We start from the raw sequence: 25,808 nt of genomic DNA on the forward strand, positions 1-25,808 counted from the left end.
TGTTGTACTCATCAAAAACAGCATACTTAAAACAAACCTCTGTCACCAGAAAAAAATTAAAATGAGAATTAACTACAAAATCTACAAGGAACACGCAGTGCTGAGAATCAGCGAAGCAATTAGCATGAGATTTTTAAGTGACTGAATACAAATTCAGAATTATGAAGTTATTATCAAATGATGTTACAAGTGCTGTGCATAAATCTTGGATAATATAAAAAATGTTCAAGCACTCCAACCCCTTATCTATGGGCAGGTGCACGGATCTTGAGGCTAACGCTCTCAGGTGGATAGACTGCTGATGTCCCGGGGAAGCTCTTATTTTAGTCACAGAACCCTATGCTTAGAGTCCCTGTCAGCTTATTGGGTTCTGCGATTTGTTTTCCTTTCTACAGACAAGATTTGCACTCAAGTCCTTTTAAAATTCTTTGAAACTAATTACAGGAAAATGAATTTTAGCAGCAGAAATTGTGTTTTCTTCCTTTCCCCTCCATTCCTATAGTAGAAGACTCAGAGCTTCATCCTTAGACTTTGAGAATACATGTTAAATTGGAACAGGCCACAAACTCCAGTTATCTGGGCATCAGCAAAGGAACCTTTAATCTGTTCCTGCTCCAAATCATCCAACATCATGCCATCACAATAGCAGATTATCCTATTCCTCTACAGAAGCTTTCTACTGAAGTAGCAAGAAGCTGTAGCATGGCTTATGCACACTCCATTGTCTGAGCCCTCTTCACATAGGTATTCCTTGTTTTTGTTAATTGAATAGTATAGGACAGTTGTGCTTAGCCTCAAATGCCCTCTAGAGGAGATGTAGAAGCCCCAGGTAGACAGGCCTCAGGGCATGCCTGTAGGATTTTCTTTTCATTAGGTTGATTGTGGGGGGGGGAGTTTGTTCACCATGGGTAGTACAATTCCCTGGGCTGGAGTCATAAGTGGTATAAAGAAAATGACCCGAGGAAAAGCTTTTATTACTTTATACTTCACTGTAACCAGTTGCCTCATTACCCACAGCTATGAGGCTTATGTATGAATGTCAACTCTCTACATGCTATAGGAAAGTGGTTCCCAAAATAGTTGTACTGTGTTACATGGGCAGCGAGAGTAAATGGTAGTCCCTGAATCTTCACCTGCTTCACGGTATTTCAAGTTCTCAGACTTTTTCTCTTTGTCTCTCTTCTATCTTTTCTCACTGTGAGATTTTCCTTTTTTTGCTCTATTACTTCTGGCCTATTCAATTCATTAATTCTTTCCTTGTCTGATTCTAAGGTCATAACAAAATCAGATATTATGTTCTTAATTTGGTCATTATCTCTTCTAAATCTCAAATTTCTGATCAGTTCTATTCTAAACTATGAAACACTATAAAAATATTTCAGTTTTTGCCAGCTAAGATATTTTTCACTTATTTTTTTAAATACAATGCTACTGTCCTTATAATCCACATTTAGGGACTCTAACTACTGTCCTGAGAGGTCCTTCAGAGGGCCTGCTGGGTCTACATTCTGAAGCATTGTATTTTTTGCTTCAGGGTTCAGGTTTTGTGATTGTTTTGTTTTGTTGCCTGGTTGTTTAGATACTGTATTTAGAACTCATAAGAAGAATGGTGTGAAAAAAAAAAAAAGAAGAATGGTGTGAGGATATGCTTTCTCTGAAGGGAACTATCATCTCGATTGGGTTGTTGTTGACTTATTTGTCTTGTTTTTCTCTACTTGAGCATCTTGAGGAAATATTTTAAATTGTGTTAAAATTTTACATATGTATATAATCTTGGGTTTTGAAAAAAGCATTGCAAAAGATGAAATCCACACAGGTGAAGTTAAAAAAAAAAGCAAAATGAAGCCTCACAACTGTCCCCCACATTCACTGGGACTAGTTTGGTCCTATGCAGGTTCCCCTACTGTCAGTCCAGAGTCAGTGAGTTCCCACTAGCTCAGGTCAGCTGTTTCTGTGGATATTACCATCATCGTATTGGCTCCTTAGCTCATATCATCACTCTTCCCTCTCTTGGACCAGTCTCTGCTATCTTGGCCCAGTGTTTTCCTGTAGATCTCTCTATCTGCTTCCATCAGTTGCTGGATGAAGTTTCTCTAATGGCAATTAAGGTAGTCATCAATGTGATACAGGGGAAGGCCAGTATAGGTGTGTCCTCTACACTGTTGCTTAAAGTCTTAGCTGGAGTCATTCTGTGGATTCCCTAGTGCCATGTTCCTCACTAGCTTTGTAATTACAGTCTGTGGGGCCACTGGCAGTGGGACCAGGATTTATCCCTAATGCTTGAACTGGCATCATGGAGCCCATTCTCTTTGGTATGATTCCTTACTCAGCCTAGATATAGGGGGAGAGCCTTGTTTTTGCCTTGAGATGAAGTGCCAGACTTTGCTGAATCCCCATGGGAAGGCTTACCTTTTCTGAGGAGTGTTGAGGGGGAAGGGTTGGGATGGGAATAGGGGAGGCAGTAGGAACAGAGATAACTATGCAAAATGAGAAAAGTTTGTATTATAAAATTCTAATAAAAAGGAAAAATAAATAAATGTGTACAGTTTTAAAAAACAAAGCAGGTTTTGATGTCTCTTGTTATATAACAATGTGTAGATTTGAGCTAATTCTCTTTATTTTTGTTTTCTCATCTATTGGAAACAGAAACTGTTAACCCACAAACCATAATTATTCTCTTTCAGTAGTTCCCACTTTCTCTGTTGCTTTCTTTGTGCCAGTTCTGCTGTGCATTCTTTGCACCTTTAGTGCTTGAGTACTCATACCTCTCCTGGCTATAGTTCTTGGAAGATGGTATCCATAGCATTGTACACAGCCTACTCTATTAAGTACAAGATTTGAAGCACTAACTTATCAATGGATATTAAAGGGTTGAGCCAATGAGTGAATAATTGAAAATAGATGCATATGTAAAAATGATTCAGTCAAGCTATGAACTGCAACAGCAGACACAAATACCTCCTTTATTATAGTTCCTAGAGCTTCAATCTAATTTTACTGTGTGTACTTACCTCTCTGATATATTGACTCCTTGTCCTTACAGAAAGCAACTGGCCTGAGTTAGAATTTATGAATAGTGATCCAAATCCATAATGGAGCTTAAGAATAAAGCTTTTAAAACATTGATCTGGATAAGGAATGATAGGATGTAATAAAGGTTTATTTAGGGTGTAAAATCTAAAAGGCATGTTCATCAATAATTCATCAACTCTCCTTAAAAGGATCCTTAGTACAGCCCTTTCTATTCAGGACTTTTAATCAATTCTAGTTGCCACTACTAGCAACAGATTTTGAAAACACACTTGTGAAATAGATCTATTTGAATAGATATTTACTTCAAGAGTAAAATTAAAATCACTATTAATAAGAAATTTATTATAGTAAGAAAATAACCAATATATTGGGAAATCCCCAAACAACCCAGGCTGTTATCAGGACAATAGGTACCTCTCCACAAATTTCAGCAATACCCCATTGCTGGAGACAAAAGACACACACACAAATCATTGAACTTAGAAAGACTGAGTTATTGCCTATACAGAGCAGCCTTTAACTTCCATATTTTAGTGTCTGTGACACAGAAAAGTACTCTGAAGGCTACCAAAGAGAAAAGGAAGCACCAACTCAATCACAAAACCTTTGCTCTACAATCAGTCCTGCCTGCAAAATATGCTAGGGCAATGGTAGCAAAACCTCGAGGGCATAACCAACTGATGATCAAAAATGTGATTTGACTTGAAGCCCACTCCATCAGATAGAGTACACACCTGACATTGATTGAGGGACCATGAAGACAAGTATAGATATCTCAGAGACCTAGGGTAAAAACCAAATACTACTTTAAAAAAATAACAATAAAGTAAATCTTAATAATATTCTACTATACTCATAGATAAGAGACTTATTCTGCCATCATCAGAGAAGCTTTCTTCTGATATATCTATAGCATATAGGAGCAAATACAGAGATCCCCATTCAGATATTTTACACACAGAGAGGGGGCATACATGCGAACCACCAGAAAGAAGAAGCTAACACAGTGGGGAGACAGAAGCAGTGGACTACACCTAAAGAACAATTACTTCTAAAACAGTTGCTCTCAGACTGTGGGTGGCAACCCCTTGGAGAAGAGCCACATATCTGATATCCTGTATAGCAGATATTTACATTAAATTCATAAAATTCATAACAGTAGCAAATTCTAGTTATTAAATAGCAACTAAATAATTTTATGGTTGGGGATTACCGCTGCATGAGAAACTCAACTAAAGAGCCACAGCATTGTGAAGGTTGAAAACACTGCTCTAAAACAACCTCATATGAAATCACAGAGTCTGAAGCAACAGAGGGCCTATATGTGTCTGTATCATGTTCCTTTGCATATATACTATTTAACCTTTTGTTAGTGCTTTTATGGGAATCCTGAATGTGTAAACGAGTGGGTCTCTCATTCTTGTGCCTTCTCTTGAGGCTCTTTTATTTCTCTCTTTAAATTTTTTATTATTATTGTTGAGCTATACATTATTCCCATTCCTATCCCTTAGTCTCTTCTCCCCTTCTACCCTCTCCCATGACCCCCATGTTCCTAATTTACTCAGGAGACCTTGTCTTTTTCACCTTTCTATATTTAGTCATGTATGTCTCTCTTAGGGTTCTCTTTGTTATCTAAGTTCTCTGGGACTGTGGCCTGTAGGCTGGTCTTTGTTTTATGTCTAAAATCCTCTTATGCATGCAAAACTATTATATTTGTCTTTCTGAGTATGGGTTACCTCACTCAATATGTTTTTTTCTAGGTCCATTGATTTGTCTGCAAATGTCAAGATGTCATTATTTTTTACCCCTGTATAGTACTCCATTGTATAAATGTATCACATTTTCTTTATCCATTCTTCACTTGAGGGGCATCTTGGTTGCTTCCAGGTTCTGGTTATTACAATAAATGCTGAGATAAACATAGTTGAGCACATGTCCTTGTGGTATGATTGAGTTTCTTTAAGGTATATACACAACAGTGACATTTCTGGGTTTTGAGGTAGATTGTTTCCTAATTTTCTGAGAAATTGCCAAAGTGGCTGTACAAATTTGCACTTCCACAAGCAATGCAGGAGTTGTCCCTTTACTCCACATCCTCTCCAGTATAAGTTGACACCATTGTTTTTGATCTTGGCCATTTTTTCAGGTGTAAGATGGAATCTCAGAGTTGTTTTGATTTGCATTTCTCTGATGGCTAAAGATGTTTACTTTCTTTTAAATTTACTGGTCCAACTATGATATGATATTTTTTTTGTTTTATCTTACTATAGTTTATTTTGTTCTGTTTAGTTGTTATCTCTAAGAAGACTTTTCTTTTCTAATGAGAAACAGAAAGGGAGTGGATCCAGATAGGAAAGGAGATTGCAAGAAACTAACAGGAGTAGAGGGAAGGAAAATGGTATTCAGATAATATTGTGTGAGAACAGAATATATGTTTAATACAAGGGGGAGTAAGAAAACTATATAGAAATGTAGAATGCTGAAACATTGAGTTGTCTACCTCTTTTGATATGTTCTATATTCTCTATATTAGCCTCCAGATAAACAACTTGTAAAGAATTTTTTTTTCCATCCTTAGGCTGCCTTTCCACTAATATGTTGGTGTCCTTTGTTCTACAGAATCCTTTTAGTATTGTGTTTCCATTTGTCAGTTGTTGATTTTAGTGTCTATGCTATCAGAATCCTTTTCAGAAACTTTCATTCTCTTACAATAAAGTTCATGTACAGTCTCTACTTTTTTCACTATCAGATTTAGAGCTGTCAGCAAAGCTGAAATGGGATAGCTAGCACTTCACATAAAATCATGTGAATATTGTTGTCTACAATTTATTAATTTTATATTTAAAATACACTATTGAAAACTGTGTTATGAAGTATAATACATGTTTCACTTTTTTATTTTTACAAATTTTTCATCCCATAATTTTAAATTTTGATATTTTATCCAACCCTAATCTTTTCCTAGATCTTCCCCATTTTCCAACCTATCCAACTTCATGTTCTCTTTTTCTGTTTTATAAAAACCCATTGAGTGCAGTTTATATTGGCCAACTACTCCTAAATATAGGGCTTGCACTAGATTGTGAAAGCTATAGCTATACCAGGCATCACATCATTATAGAAAACTACTTTTTTCTCTCTCACTGGCTGTATTTTCAGCTAGGGATGGGACTTCCTGCATACCTCCCCTCCCTCTCCAGATCTCGTCTAACTTGAGCTTGTTCAGGACTTGTATATGATACCACAATCATTGCTAGTTCATGTGTGCATCTGTCCTGTTATATCTAGAAAGCAGTGTTTCCTTGAACTCATCACAGCTTATGGCTCTTACTATCTTTCTGACCAGCACCTTCAATGAAGATTCATGAGCTGGGAGAGGAGGAATGTAATAGAGGCACAATATTTATGGCACTGTAAATTCTCTTATTCTCTACTCATTGGCCAGTTGTGCACCTCTAATAGTTGCCATCTACTGCAAGAAGAAGCTTCCCTGATGATGGCTAAGTAGTGTAGTGATCTATAGGTACAACAGTAAGTCATTCAGAATATTTTTACTGACATATCTGTTCAGTGGAATAATAGTAGTAGTTTCTACCCTAGGGCCCATGACTTACTTAGTTATAAGTTCTTGTTCTCTTGACAGTGTCAGGTAAGGATTTGATCTCATGTAGTATGTTTTAACTGTAAGAAAGAGAGAAGAAAGAAAGAAAGAAAGAAAGAAAGAAAGAAAGAGAGAGAGAGAGAGAGAGAGAGAGAGAGAAAGAAAGAAAGAAAGAAAGAAAGAAAGAGAGAAAGAAAGGGAAAAGAAAAGAGGTTGGTTACACCTATAACATTCATGACACTATGGCAATAGAGGTCTATCTTGCCAGGCAAATCCTTGTAGGAGCTCAAAGGGTTCATGGCTGGATGAGACTGATGATTACTTTTCTTTCCTAGTAGTATCCTAGCAGTAAGAGCAATACCTTTAAACATTATAAAAGCTATCTGATTGGATTCCAGATGAATATCAGCTATTCTCACTTTTTGAGGAATACCATACAGATTTCCATAGTGACTACATCAGTTTACACTCCTACCAGAACTGAAACATGTTGTCATTTTCTCTCCATCACTCATAATAGTCTATTGTTACTTGTTTGTGTTCAATATTTTAAAATGTTTCCTCAGGCATTTGAGTTTCTTGCAAATTCTCTTCTTAGTTACAGGCCATGTCTGAACATTGAGTTGTTTATCTCTTTTGATATGTTCTATATTTTCTATATTAGCCTCCAGATAAACAACTTGTAAAGATTTTTTTTCCATCTTTAGGCTGCCTTTCCACTAATATGTTGGCGTCCTTTGTTCTACAGAATCCTTTTAGTCTTGTGTTTCCATTTGTCAGTTGTTGGTTTTAGTGTCTATGCTATCAGAATCCTTTTCAGAAACTTTCATTCTCTTACAATAAAGTTCATGTACAGTCTCTACTTTCTTCACTATCAGATTCAGAACATACAGCCATACATTGAGATTATTAACCATTTTGGATCTGAATTTTCTATCATCTGCCAACATGCTTTCAAACAAATGCACTCTTAACACCTGCTCTGAAGCAAAAGCAACCTATACGCTAGGTTTACCACGATTAAACTGAGACATAGGAGAGAGTACTTGTGTAAAAGGCCTGAAGCTTTAGGTTGAGTCCCCATCACCACAAAGACTGGGAGTAGTGGCTCATTCCTGTAATCCCAACACTCTGGAGGTGAACCAGGAAGATGATTAAGTCAGGGTCATTTTGGGATACAAATGAACTGTACCAAATTCAGTAACTTTAAAAAAAAAGCATGTGAAAAGATAAAAAAATACAGGGTATGAAGCCAGTTTGTCAAATTTGATAAATAAGTTCATCAAAAAGATGATTTTTTTAAAAAATAGTAGTCATAGTACCAGAGCTGTTTTTGTAGTGAAATATGTTTATATCAAAGTAATAAAACTACTTGCCAAATAACTTCCAGTATGTGTGATATTCTAAATTTTACTTAAACTATATCTTTTGAAGATTTACTATTTTCAGATTTGCACATGTGTTAGCATTTTTATTTATTTTTACATAGGTAGACAAAACGTCCAATTGAGACAGAAAACCATAGCTTCTCAAAATCAATTACATTGCTGATGACTCTTAAGTAGTACCCATACCTCAAGGAACAGGAAATAACACTATTGGAAAGTTTAGTTGCATCTCTCCCAGTTTTGATCTGACAATGATAAAATGAGAGGTGACAAGAAGCTGGGTGATTAAACACAATTCAATAGCATAATGCATCAATAATGTATAAACCCTATTCCCAAGCTAATTTTTTCAAAGCAGGAAATTGTGTTTAGACTTTGTCAGCTAGACTCTTTAAAGAATGAGCTCTTGTTTTTAGGGAGCAATGTTGATTGACATCAAGATTTTTCTTCCATGTAGGAGGAGCCTTTTGTAATGGTCTCTGAAAATGTCTTGGGAAAACCGAAGAAATACCAGGGCTTCTCCATTGATGTTTTGGATGCCCTATCTAACTACCTGGGTTTTAACTATGAAATTTATGTTGCGCCCGACCACAAATACGGAAGCCCACAGGAAGATGGGACGTGGAATGGATTGGTAGGAGAACTTGTTTTTAAGGTAAGAATTCATTTATCTTATTCCCAAACTTTCAACTATAATCATCGAAAGCTGTTTTCATATGAAAAAACAAGATGGAAAATATTTGATTGTTGTATTTAATGCAAAAGACTCACCCAGTGTTACTTAATGAACATTGTGAATAGAAAACTGGATGGCAAAATAAAATTTAAATTTAGTATCTCCTATAACAGAAAACTACAATTGTAATCTTCTTTCTATCTTTTGTCTGTATACCTGTCGCATCTATTGACTTTCTTATAATTTTCTAATATAGGTAGTTCTTGGGATAAGGCAGTCATTGGAAGGGAGTTTATAAGTGTATTTTGCTTCATCTGCCTGTCTCTTCTGTATCAGTCTTTATCCTTTGCCAAGTTAGTTGTTAGCATTCTGTTAGAATTGCAGTTGCCAGTGGTTTGTGAATTGAGGAGGATTTTTGATGACTGTGTTATGTAACAGTCTTCCTAACCTGCTGCAGTACCCATTTGGAACTGCTGATCACCCTTCAGTATCCTTCTACTCTTTATAGAAGTAGCATGGAAAGAGAGGTAGACTGCAAAAGCTTGTAGGAAAACATGGAAGTGAGGAAGTGAACTTTTACACACACACACACACACACACACATGATTCAGAGGACACACACATATATGCATGCATGCATATATAACTGTAGTGGGAAAAAGAGAAAAAGATAAAGAAAGGGTAACAGATTTTGCAAATTTTGTTTGTTCTTATAGAGAGAATTGAATATTATAAGCCAAGAGGGGAAAAAAGAGAAATTTTAACATAGAAAAGATGTGAATGTGTAGTAAATGCCTTGGAGTCATGAGAAGTTAGTTTGAGAAATGGTTTTGGTGAGGGAAAGTGTTGCTTTCATACTAAACCCTGATGATGAGTTGTGTCTTTGAAATCTGAGGAAAGAAGTTGAGGGGTTGAAGAAAATCACACTGCTTTGAATTTCTTGACAAAAATAAGTCATGCAGTGTGTAACAGTTATGGGAACAGGTGTTACATGTGCACCTGTAGGAGGCCAAGGTGGGATAGACCTTTAATCCCACAATTCAGGAGGCAAAGGCAGGAATATCTGGGAGTTTAAGGCCAGCCTGTTCGACATGGTGAGTTCTAGGTCATATGAGGTTACACAGTGAGACTCTATCTCAAAATAAAATAAAATAATCCTTGGGATAGTAAAAGAGTAAACTAGTTTTCAAGGGACTTAGGAGGTTATTGGTACTGAGGATGGAGCTGCTGATTTCCATACTTTTCAAATCTTAAATGGAGACCCTTCTGGAATGAGTTCAGCTATTAAAGTTCATCATGTCTTAAAAATACTAAGATAAACAGAAAAATATCAATCTTTTCTTTTTTAAATCTTCCACCTCAAAATCCTTTTATTCATTCTGATATCCTACTGGCAACCAAACAACCTTGCTTTGAAACAGATACTAGCCATGGTTACCAGTAATGAATTTACTACCAATTTTAGCTTCAGAGACTCTTTAAAGCCTCTCTAAATCACAATCACCAGAAAAATAAATCCAGGAATGTTATAAGGAAGGAAAGTAAAGCTGGTCTCATTAGCTGATGCTGATAGATTGGTGAAACCTTCCCCAGGTGCTGTGCTTAAAACTGTAATACATTCAACATAAATTTTGCAAGTTGACTGACAGGTTTTGCTAATAGGTCAGATAGAGAGGTAGAAGAAAGATCAAAGACAGTGCTTTTCATCTTATCTATCCAACCACAGCAGTAGAAAAAGACATCCTTTGTTACCTTATCTTTGTGGAGTCACTTGACTTTTCTCTAGCTGCCATTATTTAGGTTGCACCTACAGAGATTCAATTACTTTTCTTCTTCTCGTTCAACACTTGCTTCTTTATTTATATACATGCATACATACACACACATATATATGCACATACACACACATACATACATATGTACATACATGCATACCTAATCTCACTGCTTTTCTTTCCGCAAATAGTCTATTTCTGCTTTCTTGGGTGTGTGTGTGTGTGTGTGTGTGTGTGTGTGTGTGTGTGTATGAGCATGTGTGTGTGTGTGTGTGTGAGAGAGAGAGAGAGAGAGNGAGAGAGAGAGAGAGAGAGAGAGAGAGAGAGAGAGAGAGAGAGAGAGAGAGAAAGGTACAGAATGCATATGTACCATAGCACATATGAAAAGGTCAAAGGACAACTTTTGGAACTCAATTTACTCCTTATTATGCATGGGTTCTGGAGATTGAACTCAGGTTGTCAAGCTTGGTAGCAAACACCTTTATGCACTGAGCCTATTTACTGGAATAAATCTAAATCTAATCTCCACCTCCCTGAAATTGTCTTGAGGGGAATATCTCTGACTAAGATAGGGAAGAACATATACTAAGAAAAGTATTTTTGAATATTGAGTAAAAACTAATATTTTAGAGATGAGTAATAGAACCCAAGTAACTGTCAAAATTGAAATCTTCTTAAATTATGCCATAAAATTGAAACAACCAAACTTCCTATGATCTGGATAAAAATGGCAAAGCAATGAGAGTTTAAGAAGCTTGGTCAAAGTCAATCAGCTAATAGAGAAAGGTCTAGGGTCTGAGCAAGTGTTTGACTCTAGAGTTGTGGATAGGCCTCCTTGGAGCCATCCAAACAGAAAGTGAAATAAGTAATTTGATATACGAGTCTGGAGTTCAGACAAGGGATCTGGAATGGACACACATTTGAGGCTCATCAGCATATAGATGGAAGTTAAATTGCCCCTTTGCCTTTCTTTGCCCCATTTCTCTTCTATCTCCAGTCTCCTCCACATCTTTGCTCCTTCCCACTGCTTGAAAAGGCATTTTCATCTCATATATAACCTTTCTATATTTTCTAAGTTAAATTAATTAGGTGTCTTTGGTTGCAAATGACAATCCAATTGAAGTGAAAAGATAATTTAATGGCTCACAAAGCTAAGCTGCCAGAGACAAGATCCAGGCATATTTCATCAGGCCTTGGAGTTGCTTTCTGTCCTGCAGCTCTGCGTTCTTGGTGTAGTCCCAGTTCTCAGACAGTCTCTCCTTTCTTGGAAGCAAGGTGACTTTTAGCAGCTCCAGGCTTAGGTTTCAGACTCTCATCTTTCCCAGTATAAACAATGGCATTCTTTTGCCAATCACTCTGATTCAGAACCTCAGCCCAAGTACACCCTGGCTCAGACCATGAACTATTGTATCCAAGTGGAGGCAGTGTTCCCAGTATCAAAGAGCTCAACATTCCAGTATCTGCCACGAAAGTAGCAAGGGCTGAGTGACTCCATGTAAAACATGTTGAGTGAGCAAATGCTGTACTGCCCAAGGAAAATATTGCCCAACTAGAAGAAGGGGGGATGGTTAAGAAGAAAAGTTAATTCTGACCTTTTTATGTGCAACGATAATTATTGAAATTATGAAGAAACTATCAGTACTTGCACATACACAAAGAAACCAGCAGTAAATTAAAAGTTAAAGTGAGAATATTAATTAAGTTACAAACAATAGGCTGCAAAATATTTAGGAGAACTGTTGCTGTCTCTGCTTTACTGGTGTATGAAGAGACTGTGAGATCCACAATAAAATTCTAAGACCACAGCAGAAGAAAATTAACAGAATAAACTTTCACTTTCCAGGGGGGAAAAAAAACTGATGGACAGGATATACCCAAAAGGAAATGTATTGCAATGGAGTAGGACATTTTATAATGCAACAGTGCAGCAGGCAGATGGAACAGATTGCTTAATGCTTTTACAAAGATAAGCTGTGATTCATATTACACCTTTAGTCAGAGTTAACTTTCTGTTGTACGTATCATTGTATAAAACATCACTTGACTTAAAGACAAGTTCAGGTCATATATGTGGCAGTTCTGGCAATTAACACACATCAAAATTCAAAACTACAAGTTGGCAGTGACTACATGGTAATTACTAGCATGTGCATAGAACTGACTCTTGCTACATGATCCTTTGCACTTTGTATTTATTAATACTTAGTGCTCACAACTGAAGGGATAATTGCTACCTCAATGTTGCAGGTAATAAAACTAAATAAAAGAGCTTTAAGTGGCCACATAACCACACTGGGAGTCCGTGTTTTAAATCCAAGAAATCTGGTTCCAGAATCCAAGTGCTAACTTAACCTTCTCACCAGTAAATTGAAGGAAGAAGCTTTATGTAGTAATGTAAATACATATATGTGGGGTCGGGAAAGCTGGGTCTTCCAGAGGACATGAATTGATTTCCAGAACACACATAAAGTATCTCTACCCTCTGTAACTCCAGACCTGGGTGGGGGAGTTTTTAACACTTTCCTCTTCCCTCATGAGGCATCAGGCATATACATGATAAACAAACATACAAGAAAGCAAAAACACCCTTTTGCATAAGATTAAATGATAATGAAAATTATAAATATATTATGAATCTATAGAGTTTTAAAGGGTCATTTTAACAAATGTGGAATAGGTATGCTCACAAGACAAAATCTGTTGCTGGGGCTGATAATTTAGGAAGAAAACTAAGAGCAGTTTTGGCAAGCTGAAACTGAATGATATCTATATAAAGTATGATAAAATGTAAGATGGGTACAAGCATTTGACTTTTAAGAAAGGAAAGAAAATGATGGTTTACAAGATATAAATATATATGTGTGTGTGCATATATGCAGAACTATGTTTAGATATAGATATAGAGATCTTATTTCCATAGTCTTTCTTCTGGAAGGCAGAAGGCTGAGACTGTGTCTACTTTCTATGCCAAGTACATCAGAGTGCCCTATATTTACCCATTCATTTGCACACATTTCTGAATGCATGTTATATTCTGGGCATGGTGATTGCCATCATAAAAGTAAATGTCAGATATTATTCTTAATTTTAGGTATTCCATAGACTACATGAAGAAAGAAAAAGTATGAATAAGCAACAAAAACACAGTGTGACAAAGGCATAGGGTGTCATGGCAACATGCAGACCAGGGAGGAGCTCCTGCTTGAAAAGAGAAAAGGATTTCATGGAACAGGAATATTTGCGCTAGGTCGTCAAAATGATCAGGAGTGTAAAAGGCAACAGCGATGATAGTTATAAAATGGATTTGTCATATTCAAAAATTCAGACTTCATTATTTAGCTGGTAAAAGTTACACAAGGTTTTTACATATAAGAAAGGTACGATCTAATTCAGAACTCTAAAAGATAGCTTAGATAGACCTGGGATATCACTGGAATGAAGATAAGACTTTAAAAAATAACAGATTGGGAAATAATGGGATATCTATAATAAAATGATTGCAACAAGTAAGCAGAAAGACTGATTTGGGGAAAATTGGTTACAATGCTAAGATACAATTATTAGAACTTGAAAACTCAAAGGAAATAAAAGGAATGAAGCACGCTTGCAAGTAGAGGAAATGTGCCAGTGGCAGCATAACAGCAAACAGTGACTCAAAATAGTAACACGCTGGGAAAGCACATGCAAGGGACAATCTTTGTCTGTAGACACCGTGACTCCCTTGGGCCTGAGAAGCACCCCAGTGGGACTGTCTGGGAGTGGGTTGTTGATGGACATCTAGAACACAAACAGATAATGTCTAGGACTAAAAGGAGCCTATGAAAACACAATCAGAAGTGTTGGGTTAAAGGGAGATCGTGCCCTGAGTTATTATTCTAGCCTTCAAGTTATTCCACTCTGAGCAAAGTGGAATTATTTCTGCTACTGGGTTAGATAAAGAGTAGAAAAAAAAAAGAAATTTGTATGTGAGGGATAGCTCAGAGAACAACAGCATGCTGATGTGTCCCTCTCCCCCGCATCTGCACAGGAAGAGAGGGCTCTAATGGCTCTTGGCATAGATGAGGTTGACAATCCTCAAAGCCAGGCTGATCTGCAGGGAGGCACAACAAACAACCTCCTCATCACAGTTTCTGAGGAAGTCCAGTTGGTGGTGGCAGAATGCCCATAATTTCTGAGTTTTAGGAAGAATTAGCATCTGGAAGGAAGCCAGAGGTTTCTGTGTGGAAGGTGAGCACATACATCTCTACATTCTCCCTTGTCTTTTCCAGACCACACAGAATAAATATCTTTAGTCCCCAATATTTTGTTAGTCACCAAAACAGAATCTGTACACATTTCTCACCTGCACATGACTGCCCAGCAATGGATGCTGATGGACCTTCTGAAGTGTGATGTAGATTTGCAAACAGAATGTTTTAGAAGAAGAAATAGGACCAGATATTTTAAAGGGAAGAATTCCACATAGATATCTTAAATCAAACAGTGACTAAGATGTTAATTCTTTCTTTTTCATTCATTCTTTCTTTCTTTTGCATCCCAAACACAGTTTACTCTCCCTTCTTTCCTCCCAGTCTCTGTCTCTCCCCCACCCCCATTCTGCCTCTCTATCCACATCTACTCCTCAGGAAAGGGCAGACCACCTATTGCTATTGACAAAGCATGGCATATCAAGTTGTAGTAAGCCTAAGTACCTTGCCTTGTGTTAGGGCTGGGTAAGATGAAAAAGTATGAGGAATAGGGTCCCAAAAGCCAGTAAAGGAGTCACAGACAGCTCTGTTCCCACTGTTAGGTGTTCCACAAGAAGACCAAGCTATACAACTGTCACATATAGGCAAAGAGCCTATGTCAGTCTGGTGCAAGTTCCCTGGTTGTCTGTTTAGTTTCTGTGGGCCCCTACGACCCTTGGTTTGTGGGTTCTGTGGGAATACTTGAGATGTCCTTGAACGCCCTGACTCCTACAGTCCTTCCTCCATCTTTTCCATAGTAACCCCCAAGCTCCACTTAATGTTTGGCTGTGCATCTCTCCAACTGTTTCTTTCAGTTGCTGAATGAAGCCTCTTTGATAAGTATTGAACTAAGCACCTCTATATGAGTATAGCAGAAAATTGTTAAGCATCATTACATTGACATTTCCCCCTCCAATTGTGTCTGGGTCTACCCTACATTTCTGGGCCATCCAGCCTCTGGGTCCTGGTGTTCTAGGCAGTGTTAGGGGTAGGCGCACTCTTATGGCATGGGTCTAAGGCTGGACCAGTCATTGGTTGGCCACTCCCACAATCTGTGTCACCTCTTATACCACAAACTGGACAGACTGTAGATCAAAGGTTGGGTTGGTGTCCCAATTCCTCCACTGGAAGACTTGCCGGGTCACAGGATATGAGCAGTTGAGGGATTAGTTTTTAAATTAGGCTAAACAGATAATAATGGGCTGAGTTTCCCAGAGTATACTAGATGGAGACCTGAAAGGAGTTCAGACAGTATATGTGGTAAAAGATTTTGCCAATCTGTATGTTAAATGTCTGACAGCTGTCCTGGATACCTATAGAGCTTAAACACAATCATAGCAGAGCACATACCCTGTGTGTGGAAGGAGAAGACAAAACATTTCCCTAAATATTTGTTGTTGATAAGGAGGTTTTAACGCTAATGAACACAAAGGATGAGGCAAGATCTCTGAAAGAATAAATGAGATAGAAGCAAATCCCTTAGCGGATTGTCGCAGGAGCAACTTTCTGAATTTGCAGGTGATATTTAATTGGCACACATTACAAACCTCAAGGAGCAGTTTAATCAGATAAAGGACTCGAATCATTAAGCACATGATGTAATAGAAGGCAAGCATCGATAAGTGGTGGTAATAAGACTTGAAGCTAAAGACCACAAACTGGGTGCCTGCCAGAGGGTGTGATGCTGTCTAGGGATGGCTCTGGTTTGAAAGACAGCTTACAGGCAAGGACAAGCAAAACCCTGGGAAACTATGTGTGGAATTGAAAAGATTTGGTAGGTGAAAGGTTATAAATTAGCAGACTACTGCGTCCATCAAAGCCAGGGTGATATAAAGACCAGAGCTCAGATGAGAAAACCCTATAACTGGGGATGTATAAATCCTGACATCTGCTGTTGGCTATTGAAATGCCATCCATTAGCTCAGCTTTCATCTGTCTCAGGCCAGGGATCCAGGAGAACTGAATGAATAAGATGACTTCAAGCACATAGAAGAATACACTTGTGAGTGACGATAGTCAACATACATTTTAGAAGACATTCCGACCGTGAGATTTTCTGTGATTCAGGAAACGCAGTTGGAAGATACAGGGTTTAGTATGCTCGGAAATCTTTCCTTAGGCTATAAGCTCCATGAAAACCACAGCTGACGTGACAGTGGAAATTACAAACATGCAGAAATGAGCCTCCTGTGGAATTGGCACAGTGCAGTGTTGCTCAGGAATGTCACTCATGTAATAGAAACTTCATAGCTTCTTTCTTTGGATCTTGAGTATGAAGAGAAACATAAACACCTGCATGGGAAACTTTGAAATATTTCTTCCCTTTACAGCAGTGTACAGACCCCTTCTGAGGAAATTTTGTTAGGTTTTGCACGTCAATTTTCAGAATGAATGTTTGGTACAGAGCCATTTCCTGAATGACAGTTGAGATTAACTCTGTCCTTCCATCATGACATTTCTGTCGTCTGTGGTTCTGAGTCTCAGGAATGTTGAAATTTAAGATTTGATCTTTCAGCTAGGCAGTGGGGATGCACACCTTTAATCCCATCTCTGTGGAAGCAGAGGCAAGTGATCCCTGTGAGTTCAAGGACAGCCTGGGCTACAGAGCAGCTCTCAGGACATCCAGAACTGTTAGACAAAGAAAACAAAACAAAAAAAAAAAAAAAAAAAACAACTACAACGAATTCAATAATAGTAGGCTTTTAGTGTATTTCACACCTTAAATACAAATACAAAATGACCAAGACTGCACTGTGTCAAGGTAGGCAGTGACCCATGCTGACTGCAGAGGCTCCATATGCACAGTGGTGTCATTTAAGTGGACTGCTCAGATATTTTCCACCTTACCAGATGTGGCATGTGATGACTGGGGAGTGACCTAAATCACTTGCTTCAATTCACAGACAGCCTCTGGGAGCTCGTTCTCTTCTCACTTATGAGGAATTACATTTTCTTCCTCTGTACAGAACACTACATACATAGAAGGAACCCAAGAAAATTGCAGTTTTTGAAGTTTTCACTGTAATTAAAACAAAAATCCACTCAATCTCATTCCTTGCCCTTGGTGTAAATTTTATTGAAATGCAGGTGTGCAATGCAATCACTTCAGGCAGAAATTGCTTTTGCACACTCTGTCTGCAAGTAGCTTTGAATTGACCCACCAGAAAACAGAACATATCTGCTAAACAAAAGAGTGATTTCTGATGATCTCTTTCTTGGAGTTGCAGCAGTATCTCTTGAGGACTAAAAAAGTGATGTTATTCTTTAAGTTGTTTGTAATGCAATAACATAATGCCTGAAATACGGTAGTATATAAATAATGTGAAGTATTCTTCTCGCTTACCATTTAGTATGTATTTGAGACCCAAAATGTTACTGGAACTCTGAGGAATGTTCAGGATGCCAGACAGAGTTCTTGTTCTCCAAGAATCAAATAGCAAGGTAGAAAATGGGGAGAAAAAGAAAGGAGGGGGAGGCTCCAGCATAAACTTCACATTTTCTTTCTATGCATCCCATTTCTCATAAACTCAATTGGTCAAGTGGATTTCATTATCATTCACAAGTAGACCACTTGCAAATATGTTTCATCACTCAAGCCCATCACTTAAACTACAGATTTGCATCACCTTATACTCATTCTGCCTTTCCTGTGATGCGTCTAATGGCAACTTCAAACACTGCCTGTTCCAAGCTGAATATACAGTTTTTTTTTCCTCTAAGCTGGTCTGCCTCCAACACTTACCTATTACATCATTACAGTATATGACAAATTCAGTCTTCAAGTTTCTTTATTCAAACTTTATGACTTCTTTGGATTCTCTCCTTTCTGCCATACCTCACACATGATGCATCAAAGATCAGCATTTGACTGCAAACCTTAAATCACTTGTCCGTACTCTGCCACTGTCAACAATCCATCATTATTTTTTAAAGAAGACTTCCTTTGCCTGATAACACTGACAAAGTCATTGCCTTTTCCTTCGGTGACTATTTTAGACAGAATGGTGTCTGTAAATGTTTCTTATTTCCTCAGTCAGAGTTTAGTCCCCCAGAGATAAATCAAGCGAAGACAAATAATAGTAATAATTCAATGGACACAAATACCAAATAATGAGTAGAAGAATGAGTAAATATTGGGGAAATAATTACTATAAAGAGGTAATGTAGAAACTCCAATGCAATAAAATGATGAGATTTATGAATAATCACAACACGGTCAATCCAACTCATTGTTCACCTCTCCACTCAGGCAGACAATTTGCCTCTCAGAATTTCAGATTTGACCTTGAGTGTTGAGTTGTGGTATGAGTAGCCCATGTTGAGGGGAGTCCCAGATATGGGAGCTGACTATATTAGATCTTAGCATACTAAAGACAAGGTCCTAGCTGGCATTTTATTATAGAAAAATCATAAGCCTGTAATTTCTTGCTAAGGGGAAAGACTGTATTCTCTTCCTGCCAAATTTTTATGAAATTTGAAATTTTTATCAAAATATATATTTCTACCAACTGCAAAGAGTAAGAATTCAAGAAGTTTTCCTTAGAACTATACTGTGGGCAATAATGTGAAACACATGATTATATAAATATTGTGCTGGCTTCTAAAAGTTATTATTATCATTGAGAACAAGAAATAGATATTGTGAGATAAGCATCCTGTGGGAGGTACTGGAAGACAGAGAAAAGGAGGACTTGCTGTCAACTCAGGGAATGGGTGTATTAACCAGGTGAAAAGACATTTAAAATTGGACACATGTATTTTTCAGTATGGGAATTTAGGCTAGAAGAGAAAAACTGATATGAACACTAGTGAAAATCAAACTCTTCTGAGGTCTTTAAATGACATAGTATGTTAGAACGGGCATGAAGCTTGCTGAAGGGAGCTGGAAGCCTGAAAGTCATATTCTTGAGACTGAATGCTGCAGGTAGATTCAGAGCACCAAAAAAAGCAAGTAGTACTAATGTTCTTGTTACTATCATGGTTTCAGAGACAAAACATGTATTGAAAAAACAAAAAAAAAATGATATTTAGATGTGTAGGTACGCTAACATTACCAAATGTCTATTGATCATAATAAGCACATGGAAAGTAAAATATTCTAAAAATGCTTCAAGGAGAAAATGATTAAATTAATCAGAGTACCTTCATAATCAACAGATACCTTTTGAATATTTATGTGCTATCCTTCTACATGATGAAAGATTAAGAATAAAAACAGTGGATGCTTAAAACTCAGCCATCTTTACAAAGACCAGAGTCTGGTATTGACTATATTTTTGTTGCTCACATAGACCATATTTATGGAAGAAAAGGAAAAAGGCATACATACGTATGTATATATAAAAGTAGAAGTCTGCAGGGACTTGTATTACTTAGATTGATCTTAAAGCAATAATTCCACGTGAAGAAATGCAATGAAAGACTACTGCCGTCCTTCAGTATGAGTTCTGTCCTTTATTTGTGAATGACTGCAAGATAGCCTGCCCACAACATGCATTCCCCAGCAAGCCTCTAGGCCATTTTATTCATAGAGAGACTCTTTCTCATTTTGATCCTCCTCTTTTTTTTTTTTTTTTTTTTGGTCTGGAATGTCAGTAAATGACTGGATCTCATGCAACAATCATACAGTGAGAGTTTGAATCTATATGATGAAAGAAAACAGTTCACCCGCAGTTCTGCAGCAGTAAGCTACTGTCTGGGGAGAGACAGGAAGGCTAGTGGGCATTACACTGTCATGGAGATAGCCTACCTTGGTGGGCAGCTCCTGATTCTTCTTTGTAACATTAGGTAAATGACTTAATCTGATTCACTTTTGTTACTTGCAAGATTGAGGCATTAATAGTGTAACCCTTATAGTGTTTGTGATGGTAAACTGAAATGATAATTGAAAACTGGTAGCGAGTACTATGTAAGTGTTAAATGATACTAATAGCTGCATTAACAAGATAGGACCTATTTATCCACAGCACTTCAAAATTAAGCTAATTGCCTTCCCATGTACTAACTTTAACCGTATTAATTCTGTCCTTTCAATGAGTTCACAAATGCCTTGCATATAAATGTGAGAGGAAATATATTTTAATATTATTAAACAGGACTTAGTGTCAGAATAAAAATTACTTTAACAACACTTCCATTAGTTCAGCCTAGAGATTTATTCATTCCAGAAATATATTTGAAAATTAATGCTAAGTATGTTAAGCATTTTAATTTAAAATTAATCTGTAACAATGTGATATTAAAACATGTCTATTTGTCTTTCAAATAACTACATAAAATCCTGACTTTGAGAAAATTAATAACAGGATTCATGCCGTAATTTGACCCATTTCCTCCACTATGTGCCTTTCTAAGTTCATGTAGGTAATGATTCACAACTTATATTCTTTGGAAAAGTATATTGGAAGTTGAAATCTGATTAACAGTATTGTTACACACATATATTACTTAGCATCAATCATGTAATAAGATTATAATAAGTAATTTTACATAATAACTTCAAAATGAAGTCTCCTCTTGTACTACTCCCCTGGCTACAAAATGACTAACCTGAAAGGGTCCAAGAATGAGCACCGGCCCAGTCACACATCACGTGGCAAATATGTTTGTCCCTTCCCTCCCCTCCTCTTCCTTCTTCACTCCCTCTCTCCCCAAGCTGTTGTTTCCAGCTTGTTGCTGCTGCCTTTTGTGTGGTCTCCCCCCAGAGCAGAGAATTGGCGTAAGAAAATGCAGAAGTAGTGACACAGACTCCGAGAAATTCCAATACAGCAGCTCTTTATTATAAAAAGGTTGAGGGAATTTACAGGGTTAGGGAAATTAAGCTGCCACAGCAACATTTTGGGGGAAGCAGTAAGATTGAAACTTGTAACTGGCTGTTTGGAAGAGTTCACATTCCTTATCAGTGCATATATTTCTTTCAGGTAATAAATGAATTTCTATAAATTTCTTTTACGAAAGAGAAGAATGTTCTATGATTCGAATCTGGCATTTTCCAAATTTTACAGGATATGTGTTCATTTTATAGAGAAATGAGTATGATTTTATTCTCAGATAAAATTACAGATATGCTGTAGATGGTAGAAATAGTTAATTATCTTCTTTTTGTACTGTTAACTATTCATAAGAGGATGTATATCTGATTACTCACTTATTTTCAGTTCAATAATGCCTGTTTCAGAGTACTTAAAAACTGTGTGAGAACCTGATTGGATAATAATATATAAAGAATATTGGTAGTTGATTGAAAAGTACGCCTACATTTATGGGTCATGAAGTGTCATGGTGGAGGCAGCTGAAGAGGTATTCGGTTGTAGTGATGGCACATGTGAGAGATACATCCTTCCTGCTGTGACAGAAGGATGAAGACCCTGCTTTCTAAACTCTCAAAAGCTGATATAAGGGAGGACAGATAAACACATTAAACATTGAAGACATGTGAAGAATATAAATGAACTAAAGTGTCAATACAAGCCAGCATTTCCTTCACGGCCAATTGAAAAGGACTCAGGAGAAACTTTTGTTTTTATGGGCTCTAATTCAAAAGTACTTGCAAATCATATTTGATCGGTAGCCTAATATCCTACCAAATAAAGTTATCTGGACTCCAGATCTATTCATGAGCATATGAATGCGCATGCAGTGTGAATGCATATCCTTGTAGGTACATGAACCTAAATGCTTATGCATGTATTTTCATGGAGACCAGAACTTAAGGTGTAACTTCTAGGGAGTTTTATGTCCTTATTTTATGAAACAATCCATTCACTGGCCTAGAGCTCACCAAATAGCTCAAACTGGATGGACAACAAGACCAAGGAATCTGCATGTCTCCAGTTAAGAGGCTGGGACTCTAATTACACAGTTCCTTGCCTGTTTTTTGTTTGACTGCTTTCTTTGTTTCTCATGAGTTCTGATGACTAAACTCAAGTTCTCTAGCTTCTGTTTCAAGGGCTTTTATAACTGAGGTAGATCTCTAGCTCCTCCAAAGTCACTTTGAAAAACTGAATTATCAAAACATACATGTGGAACATAGGATATTTTCTTGATGTCAAGTAAGCCCTGACTACATGCCAGTTATTCATGTTCCTGTGATGTTTGCAGCATCACATTAAAGAAAAAATTAGTTGATGACTTTTGCTGTGACAGTTTACATCTGATTAAGTTTGGAAGAAATGGTTATTAAATTCTCTTAATTTTAATCTTCTAAAATTCCCAGTTGAGTTTCTTTTTAGTCATTCCACATGTTCTGTAAGCTGCTCATCATCCAATTTTCATGACTTGAAAGAATGGAAACTCTTATGAGTGAGTACATCCCATGTTCCTCTTTTTGGGTCTGGCTTACCTCACTCAGGATAGTGTTTTCTATTTCCGTCCATTTGCATGCAAAATTCAAGAAGTCATTGTTTTTTTACTTCTGAGTAGTACTCTAATATTTATATATTCCATACTTTCTTCATCTATTCTTCCATTGAAGGACATCTAGGTTGTTTCCAGGTTCTGGCTATTATAAACAATGCTGCTATAAACCTAGTTGAGCATACATTTTTGTTGTATGATAGGGCATCTCTTGGGTATATTCCCAAGAGTGGTATTGCTAGGTACAGAGGTAGGTTGATCCCAAATTTCCTGAGAAACCACCACATTGCTTTCCAAAGTGGTTGCACAAGTTTGCATTCCCACCAGCAATGGATGAGTGTACCCCTTTCTCCACAACATCTCCAGCAAAGGCTATCATTGGTAATTAGTTTCTAGATATAAATAAAGGACATTGAGCCTAATAATTCATGATCCTAGAGAAGCTAAATAAGAAGGTGAACTCAAAGAAAAACATATAGTCATCCTCCTGGATATTAACCTTCATCAGGCGATGAAAGGAGACAGAGACAGAGTCCCCCATAAATCCCAAGGTCCAAATCAGGAGCAGAAGGAGAGAGAGCAGGAGCAAGGAACTCAGGACCGTGAGGGGTGCACCCACACACTGAGACAATGGGGATGTTCTATCGGAACTCATCAAGGCCAGCTAGACTGGGTCTGAAAAAGCCTGGGATAAAACTGGACTCGCTGAACATAGTGGACAATGAGGACTGCTGAGAAGTCACGAACAATGGCACTGGGTTTTGACCCTACTGCACGGACTACCTTTGTGGGAGCCTAGACTGTTTGTATGCTCACCTTACTAGATCTGAAAGGAGGTGGGAGGTTGGGAACCCTGACTGCTCTTAGGGCTGATGAGGGAGGGGGAGTTGATTGGGGGAGGCGGAGGGAAATGGGAGGCGGTGGCAGGGAGGAGGCAGAAATCTTTAATAAATAAATTAAAAAAAAGAATGTAAACTCTTGAATCTCCTTTCAAAGAAAGTGCTTTAACTATGTAATTAGTTAGGATAGTTTTGAGAATATATTTATTTATAATATAACTTTAATGCTATTCTTAATCAAAATTTGAGTAATCATTTAATATTAAATGTTAGCCATAATAACACTTCATCATACATTAAATCTACTAAAAGAGATGCTAAGTGATGATAGAAAAACTATAAAAACATAAATACTGGCAAACCAAGAAACACACTTCAAATATCTGATTACTTATTCAAGACACTAGTCATTTATCATTGCTATAAAACCTTGTCAAATTTTACTTTGTCTTTTTCTTTTGATTTTTAAAATACTCTTCTAACTTGATGAGATACTAGATGCCTGTAAACCTAACATTTAACATCCAACACTTGACAGAGAGAGGAAAAAGAGTTTTTTGTTTCTCTGGGGTACATTGTTGGACTTTCTGAAAAAAGATAAGGAGGAGGAAAAGTAAAGGGTAAACTCTTGTTAACTGGGAATGTTGACAAGCAAAAGAATTATAGAAAAGTCAAAGAATAGGTAGTAACACCAGGAGTGTGTATGTGTGTGTGTGTGTTTGTGTGTGTGTGTATGTATGAGCATATGTGTATTCACATTTCGTCCTGTCTGAAGTTGTAGTCTAATAGAGGAGTCACATGTTATTAAAACTCATGCAAATATGTGAAAATTATAACTTTTCTAACTAGTTACAAAAAGGGTCAGGTGTGTAGGCAACTGTTAGTGTAAATACAATTACTGGCCTAATCAAAGAGACATGGAAATCTTGCCTTACATGGAGCCCAAATGTGGCTTCTCTTGAATCAGTTCCAGGGAGGTAGTTCAGACCATGGAATCAGCATGTGATGTGGAACTGGAAGTCAGTGCTAATTCCAATATCATATTTTCCGTGCTCTCTATATGACACTGTAGATATCATCTTCTGAGAGGCACTGGATCGTGTGGAAAGACCAAAGGTTTCATATTGATGAATATCTGAAAAACCATTGTATAAAGTAGATAAATGAGGTGACTACCTTGACACATAAAGAAAGTTAAGACTTAGTAAAGATTGAATTATTGTCACTCATCATTTCTGATTCTGTTTCTAGGTATTTAGAATCTTTAAAACTTTAATTCTGAATAAGTGGAGGGTTTTGAGTTTTTCTGTACAGTGTAGCATTTGTAAATATAAGTAAGGAACAATGGCAGTTATCTACTGGACATCTGCTGTACCACTGAATCTGAAAAGGGAAAGAGCAACTTCTCAGGAAAGTGAATCAAAATTTAGAAATAGTTAAGTAAGGTGTGTGTGTGTGTGTGTGTGTGTGTGTGTGTGTGTGTAGATGTGTCAGTTGAAATGGAAATGTCATCATAATTATTATTTGCCTTCCTGGGGAGGGTGAACTTTCTCCCAAGCATAGAATACACAAGTAATGAAATTCCATGAAAATTTAGAAATTTCTCTATAGATCAATCTGTGCAAGCTATTTCCATATTTATTAACATTTTAGTCATACAAATAATCTCATATATAAATAGATTAAAAAGCCATAGAGACTTATAGTTAAGATATTTAGATGTGTTCATTATACATCAGTATTGTGCCAGCATGATGAACCAACAGGAAAAGGTGCTTGTCCCTAAGTCTGATGACCTCAGTTTGATTCATGCAGTCCTACATGGTGGAAAGTGTGAAATGACTCGAACAAGTTCTTTTTCCTTTGACCTTCACATGCATCTGATAGTAAACATACAAACACACACACACACACA

General features: G+C 37.2%; 1 protein-coding gene across 1 annotated transcript in view; it reads left to right on the forward strand.

The window, feature by feature from the left end:
* The window catches only part of LOC126513774 (glutamate receptor ionotropic, delta-2), a 578,836-nt gene that overhangs the window by 238,560 nt on the left and 314,468 nt on the right, over positions 1 to 25,808 (forward strand). The window contains exon 8 of the mRNA XM_050162312.1: positions 8,480 to 8,677. Coding sequence (XP_050018269.1) covers positions 8,480 to 8,677 — 198 coding nt within the window. The remainder of the gene's footprint in view (positions 1 to 8,479; positions 8,678 to 25,808) is intronic.

This window comes from Alexandromys fortis, unplaced genomic scaffold (genome assembly GCF_014885135.2).
Source record: "Alexandromys fortis isolate MF-2015 unplaced genomic scaffold, M_Fortis_MF-2015_v1.1 scaffold_117, whole genome shotgun sequence".
NCBI lineage: Eukaryota > Metazoa > Chordata > Mammalia > Rodentia > Cricetidae > Alexandromys > Alexandromys fortis.